The sequence below is a fragment of the Entelurus aequoreus genome, linkage group LG03 (genome assembly GCF_033978785.1).
Source record: "Entelurus aequoreus isolate RoL-2023_Sb linkage group LG03, RoL_Eaeq_v1.1, whole genome shotgun sequence".
NCBI lineage: Eukaryota > Metazoa > Chordata > Actinopteri > Syngnathiformes > Syngnathidae > Entelurus > Entelurus aequoreus.
The window spans coordinates 65,701,061-65,707,832 of NC_084733.1; the positions used below are offsets into that span (position 1 = coordinate 65,701,061).

At 38.1% G+C, this 6,772-nt stretch overlaps 1 protein-coding gene across 3 annotated transcripts; it reads left to right on the forward strand.

Moving 5' to 3' along the window:
- Nucleotides 1–359: 359 nt before the first annotated feature.
- Nucleotides 360–6,673, forward strand: LOC133645751 (uncharacterized). 3 transcript variants are annotated; one of them, XM_062040621.1, is made up of 18 exons: nucleotides 360–452; nucleotides 804–830; nucleotides 1,084–1,161; nucleotides 2,382–2,459; nucleotides 2,553–2,627; nucleotides 2,733–2,759; nucleotides 2,878–3,068; nucleotides 3,268–3,385; nucleotides 3,540–3,631; nucleotides 3,747–3,824; nucleotides 3,918–3,992; nucleotides 4,098–4,124; nucleotides 4,633–4,750; nucleotides 4,905–4,996; nucleotides 5,112–5,189; nucleotides 5,279–5,353; nucleotides 5,453–5,593; nucleotides 5,797–6,640. In XM_062040621.1, exons 5-18 carry the CDS (start codon nucleotides 2,572–2,574, stop codon nucleotides 5,889–5,891), a joined length of 1,263 nt encoding a protein of 420 aa, XP_061896605.1. In that variant the 5' UTR covers nucleotides 360–452; nucleotides 804–830; nucleotides 1,084–1,161; nucleotides 2,382–2,459; nucleotides 2,553–2,571; the 3' UTR covers nucleotides 5,892–6,640. The 3 variants fall into 3 exon arrangements, with proteins under 3 accessions (XP_061896605.1, XP_061896604.1, XP_061896606.1); XM_062040622.1 differs by lacking the exon at nucleotides 360–452 and having other exon boundaries at nucleotides 512–830; nucleotides 5,797–5,867; nucleotides 6,537–6,673; XM_062040620.1 differs by lacking the exon at nucleotides 360–452 and having other exon boundaries at nucleotides 510–830.
- The last annotated feature ends 99 nt before the right edge of the window (nucleotides 6,674–6,772 follow it).

Here is a 6,772-nt window from a genome sequence, read left to right on the forward strand (position 1 = left end):
ACGCAGTCACGGGGAGAACATGCAAACTCCACACAAAAATATTTAGTAAACATTACTAAAAAAAAAACAACCAATGCCTGTTTTAAGTCAACAAATGGACAACAATGGATATGCCTGGCTGCATCGCTGTCGGCTGGCTGTGTGTGTATTGCACGTTGACGACGCTCATTCGCTGTCTCCTGTCACGTGACTGGGCCAGCTCTATACTCTGCCAGGTACAGGGGTGTCCCAGCACATAGTAAGTTAAGTAAGTCATCAAAAACATCTGAAAGTGATGCTTGCACCCCCCACACGCCGTTTTTTGGTTTATATCGATACTTTTTTCAGAAAAGTGATGCCAAATGAGTAGCGTGTGAGTATCGATATATCGATACCACAGGATCGATACGCACATCCCTAGCGTGTACGCGCATGAGCCAAGATCTCTGGACTTTCTTTGCTGGAACACGAACGTAAGTATAGATTTATTGATTTATTGCTACATTCGCAGTAAAGATCAGCCTTTGTGTTTCCATCATCATTTATGTATGATTGTAATGACGTTGTTTGATATTAGGACTAGCAGTAAAACTTTATATTCTGTAAAAAAGGCTATTTTATTTTCAGCGCCGCCTCCCAGAATGCTTTGCATGGGGACGTGCGTCTGACGTCACGTATACAGAAAATTCAAAATGGCGAGCGAAGAAAAGTGGAAAAGAGTGTTATTCGTCAAAAAACCCACACAACGACGGTCATTTTTTCGCCGTGCTATTGTAAAATTGTGTTTTATCTGTGTTTTGTGTTCCGGGGGACCCCGACTCCAGAATGTGAAAGTTTCCCGCGTGAAGCCGGTGAGTAAAAAGTTCAATACAGTTAACTTAGGCCATCTTTTGTTAGACGCTGTGAATGTGTGTAGGTTACATGCTACAATATTCCACATATTTCCAACTGCTTGAAACAAAAGCGTATTACTTTATTGTCAGTGTTGTTTAGGCCCAGGTCGCTAACGTTACTGCGTTAGTCAACAACGTAACGTTAACGGAGTGGAAACAGCCGTTCTTGCCATTAATATGAGTGTGTATTATTTCTTTCTTTGTTCTTTAGTGGAGCTCGAGATCCTGTTTACTGTGGACTAGCTGTGTGTGACGCCATGTTGTTTTTGTTTCCATTACAAAAAAAAAGGTATGTCTGTGTTTTTTGGCATAGTTAATTGTAGAAAAAAATATAAAATGAGGTGATGTGAGTGTGAAAAATTGCTGCACATATTAAGGATCCTTTTTCTTGATCTATATTTTTTTTATTTGCTGATGTATATATTTTATATGCTGTTTTTTATTTAATTAATTTATTAGAGACTATTTTATGCTTTATTTACCTTTTTTTATTATTATTATTTTATTTACTATTATTATTATTATTATTTCCACATGTAAGCATAAATAATTGATCACATTAGTACATTGTTTGATTGCTTTGCTTAATGCATTCCATAATTTAATTCCACATACTGATATACTGAAGGTCTTAAGTGTTGTACGTGCGTACAAATGTTTAATTACATTTCTCTCTAAGATTATTTTTCTCCTCTTTTTTTGAGAAGAATTGTTGTATATTCTTGGGTAGCAGGTTATAGTTGGCTTTGTTTATAATTTTAGCTGTTTGCAAATTCACTGTCGTGGAATTTCAGTATCTTTGATTCAATAAATAAAGGATTTGTGTGTTCTCTATATCCAACATTATATATTATTCTAACTGATCTTTTTTGTAACACCGTTAATGAATGAAGTGTACTTTTGTAATTATTTCCCCATATTTCTACACAATAACTCATATATGTAACACTAGTGAACAGTACAGAATATGAATGTCTAGAACATGTTTTGCTTTATTCATTATTGATGTGTTTCTTGCTACTTTATGTTGTATATTTTTTACTTGAGATTTCCAGTTCAATTTATCATCAATCATTATACCTAGAAATTTGGTTTCATTTACTCTTTCAATTTCTATTCCGTCTATTTGTATTTGTGTTTGACTTTCTTTTCTACTGTTACCAAATAGCATTATTTTAGTTTTACTGAGATTCAAAGATAGTCTGTTTTTGTCAAACCATCTTTTTAATTTGTTAATTTCTTCTGTTATTATTTGTATTATCTTCTGTGTGTTCTCTCCTGAACAAAACGCTGTTGTATCATCCGCAAATAATACTAACTTTATATATTTTGTAACTTTACAAATGTCATTTATCTAGACATTGAATAATTTAGGTCCTATATTGATCCCTGAGGTACACCACAGGATATATTTAGCGTTGTAGACGAAACCACCACATTAATATTAAAGATATGGTTAACATTCTTAGTGCTAAAGATATTCCCCTCTCCTTGTATCCCTTCTCCCAGCTCCACCGTCTCGCCGAGTGCCAGCAAGAGTCATGAGTACTTGTCAACTCGACTCCTCAACTGGAGATAACTTTCTAGGTAAAGACTGATCTCCAAAATAATATCTCAGCATCCAGTAACCATGCATGGTTAACAGATCACAACCATTTAATACCAATTTATCTCCCTTAGCACCTCACCATGGGGAAGGATGTATTCATATGCCTTCACCAGCACATGCATTAAACATGCAGAGAGTTACACAAGGTAGGGACTGATCTCTGTATACACTACACCCATAATTTCAAACCCTACTTTACGATTGAGCTGAAGTTCTGACTATTAATACCTGTACTTTTACCTTTCTTATAGTTCTTACCACCTTGGGGCACCATTCAGGTAAAATCTCAGCTCATCTTACTTGCTTATTTGTATACACTAACACCTGTGCATGCTTTTGTCCACGTTGTTCCTTTGACGATGAATAAATACACCTTTTCTTTCTTTCTACATTAAGGGTGCCTTTTCATCTGATTAAATTTATAATGAACAGGGACATTGCGGTTGTCCCAAGTGGATGGTATGATGATAGGATGGTTTTCTGGCCCAGCTATAAAAACACCGACAGAATTGAAAGGGCCGCTTTAAATGAGGAGCAGCATGAGCCAAACTGGCCAAGATTTGACGTTTCTGTTGTCCGAACTTGTGGTATGCAAATTCATAATCTTCTTGTTTAAAAATAACGTCATAGTTGCTTCTCTTTATGCTTGGAATAACCTATTGTGTCTATGTTCTGACCAGGTCTCTTGTAAGAGAGAGACCTGATTTATCATCAATAATAATAATATTCTGTTCAGCTCTACAGCTAATTTGAAACTCATGTTCATTTTAACATATTCAATTTTAGACAACTACAAAGACGCATTAAAAATAATGCAACAATATGGAAAGGGCTGCAACACCTCAGACCTGCAATCTGAGGCAGAGAACGAGGAGCTGCCAGAAAAAAGGAACAGGAAGCCAGTGTAAGTGTGTTCCGTCTTGTTTTTGTCATGTTTCTACAGTAATAGGAAGGTTATTTCCGGTAGCATTAAAAAAATAGACCAGAGATGCTTGTACTATATGTATATTTGGCAATTTTGGTATTGCAATAATCCTAATGATATGGTTACCCAACAGCCATCGTCTCGGGGACTCAGATGATAGCGAAGAAGACCCGGGAAATAGTGACCTCACATCTCTGGGGTTGGCAAGCCAATTGCACAGGCAGAGTAAGGAATAATCTCTTAACATCGAAAACAACAAAACCACCACATTAATATTAAAGATATGGTTAACATTCTTAGTGCTAAAGATATTCCCCTCTCCTTGTATCCCTTCTCCCAGCTCCACCGTCTCGCCGAGTGCCAGCAAGAGTCATGAGTACTTGTCAACTCGACTCCTCAACTGGAGATAACTTTCTAGGTAAAGACTGATCTCCAAAATAATATCTCAGCATCCAGTAACCATGCATGGTTAACAGATCACAACCATTTAATACCAATTTATCTCCCTTAGCACCTCACCATGGGGAAGGATGTATTCATATGCCTTCACCAGCACATGCATTAAACATGCAGAGAGTTACACAAGGTAGGGACTGATCTCTGTATACACTACACCCATAATTTCAAACCCTACTTTACGATTGAGCTGAAGTTCTGACTATTAATACCTGTACTTTTACCTTTCTTATAGTTCTTACCACCTTGGGGCACCATTCAGGTAAAATCTCAGCTCATCTTACTTGCTTATTTGTATACACTAACACCTGTGCATGCTTTTGTCCACGTTGTTCCTTTGACGATGAATAAATACACCTTTTCTTTCTTTCTACATTAAGGGTGCCTTTTCATCTGATTAAATTTATAATGAACAGGGACATTGTGGTTGTCCCAAGTGGATGGTATGATGATAGGATGGTTTTCTGGCCCAGCTATAAAAACACCGACAGAATTGAAAGGGCCGCTTTAAATGAGGAGCAGCATGAGCCAAACTGGCCAAGATTTGACGTTTCTGTTGTCCCAACTTGTGGTATGCAAATTCATAATCTTCTTGTTTAAAAATAACGTCATAGTTGCTTCTCTTTATGCTTGGAATAACCTATTGTGTCTATGTTCTGACCAGGTCTCTTGTAAGAGAGAGACCTGATTTATCATCAATAATAATAATATTCTGTTCAGCTCTACAGCTAATTTGAAACTCATGTTCATTTTAACATATTCAATTTTAGACAACTACAAAGACGCATTAAAAATAATGCAACAATATGGAAAGGGCTGCAACACCTCAGACCTGCAATCTGAGGCAGAGAACGAGGAGCTGCCAGAAAAAAGGAACAGGAAGCCAGTGTAAGTGTGTTCCGTCTTGTTTTTGTCATGTTTCTACAGTAATAGGAAGGTTATTTCCGGTAGCATTAAAAAAATAGACCAGAGATGCTTGTACTATATGTATATTTGGCAATTTTGGTATTGCAATAATCCTAATGATATGGTTACCCAACAGCCATCGTCTCGGGGACTCAGATGATAGCGAAGAAGACCCGGGAAATAGTGACCTCACATCTCTGGGGTTGGCAAGCCAATTGCACAGGCAGAGTAAGGAATAATCTCTTAACATCGAAAACAACAAAACCACCACATTAATATTAAAGATATGGTTAACATTCTTAGTGCTAAAGATATTCCCCTCTCCTTGTATCCCTTCTCCCAGCTCCACCGTCTCGCCGAGTGCCAGCAAGAGTCATGGGTACTTGTCAACTCGACTCCTCAACTGGAGATAACTTTCTAGGTAAAGACTGATCTCCAAAATAATATCTCAGCATCCAGTAACCATGGTTAACAGATCTCAATCATTTAATACCAATTTATCTCCCTTAGCACCTCACCATGGGGAAGGACGCATTCATATGCCTTCACCAGCACATGCATTAAACATGCAGAGAGTTACACAAGGTAGGGACTGATCTCTGAAATATTAGTGTATAGATAGGCCCCTTGGGTATTACCAGTCATGGTTAACTGATGGCTCTCTCACAATGCCCACCTCACTAGGAACGGAAGTCCCTCCTCGACTCCCTCCACCCCCCTCACCAGCAGCCCTCAACATGTGGCAGACAGAGGAGCCTGGATCCTGCCTGGCCTACAGGCCAACATGGCGAGGGGAAAGAATGGCCGACAACATTTCCTGCTCTGGTGAGCAATAACTGACAAATACCGGATGGTCATTCTGTGCCACAAATTTTGGAAAAAATTCAAATTCACAAGCAATCACATATTTTCTTCAAACTTTGTCAATAACTTTTTTCATTAATTAAGGTCAATAGCTAATGTCAGGATTATGAGTAATGAGGATAAACACTGAAACATGTTAATTTTATACTGCTGTTTGTCAACAGCGCCTGAGGTAATCCACATCCTTAGCCTGCTGGAAACTATTAAGCACAACCAAGACCAGCTGATTGCGAAGGTAAACTTCTTAAGCCTTGAATAGGTCAATAATTCATAATGACATTGATTTTGATTAATTATTATTTTTTAAAGAAAGAAACAGCCTACATGGCAGCTTTGTGTGATTAGAGTAAACATAGCTACATTTTCTTGTTACATTTCACCTGTTTGCTCTTTAAATACCACTTTTAATGTTTTTTATTTATTTCGATCATATTTTTTAAAAATGTCCCCTGGGCCGTTAAAAAATGACCTGCAAGGCCGCAAATGGCCCCCGGGTCGCACTTTGGACACCCCTGGCCTACACGAATACAAACATAGAATGATAGTACAAATATAATAAGAAAACAATGTCAACCTCCCAAAGTTGGGTTATGGATATTTATTTATGCCCCCCACCCCCCCGCCGCCGTCATCCAAGAGCCAAACAAGTACTCTGATCAAGGAACCAAATAACGATATTGTTTAAACATTTTGGATGTCTTGCACACCTATACCCTGATCACAAATTCATAGTTTACGCACCTTATTTTAACCACCTCCAGTAACTTTTAAGTCATGTTTTTTTTTTCAAATGTAATCTCCTTAATACCTATCACATATTTTGTATTGTGTAAGCATACTTGGCTTTGGATGCTTCCTACCATGAACATAAACGTATCTGCCTTGTAATCTTGTTTGATTACAGGTGCTGTGAGTAAAAATGTGTTGACAAGGTCAGCCACGGACGCTGAGGTCACCAAACACGCCATCAGGTGATTCAACTTGGCGGGGGATCAGGCAACGAGGAGACGAGTCCCGCTTCCACCTCCTCAGGAGGAATAGAGATGTATATGTATAAATAAACAACCTTTTATTGGACTTCTTGTCATTCACCAGTTATTCATTTTCTGATATGTTAGCTGTGCATGGAGCAGCGTTTCC

Coding starts and splice junctions, on each gene's coding strand:
- LOC133645751 (XM_062040621.1), top strand. CDS start 2,572: ATGTATTCATATGCCTTCACCAGCACATGCATTAAACATGCAGAGAGT. Junction 3,386..3,539: donor AAAAGGAACAGGAAGCCAGT/GTAAGTGTGTTC, acceptor GTTACCCAACAG/CCATCGTCTCGGGGACTCAG. Junction 3,632..3,746: donor AAGCCAATTGCACAGGCAGA/GTAAGGAATAAT, acceptor CCCTTCTCCCAG/CTCCACCGTCTCGCCGAGTG.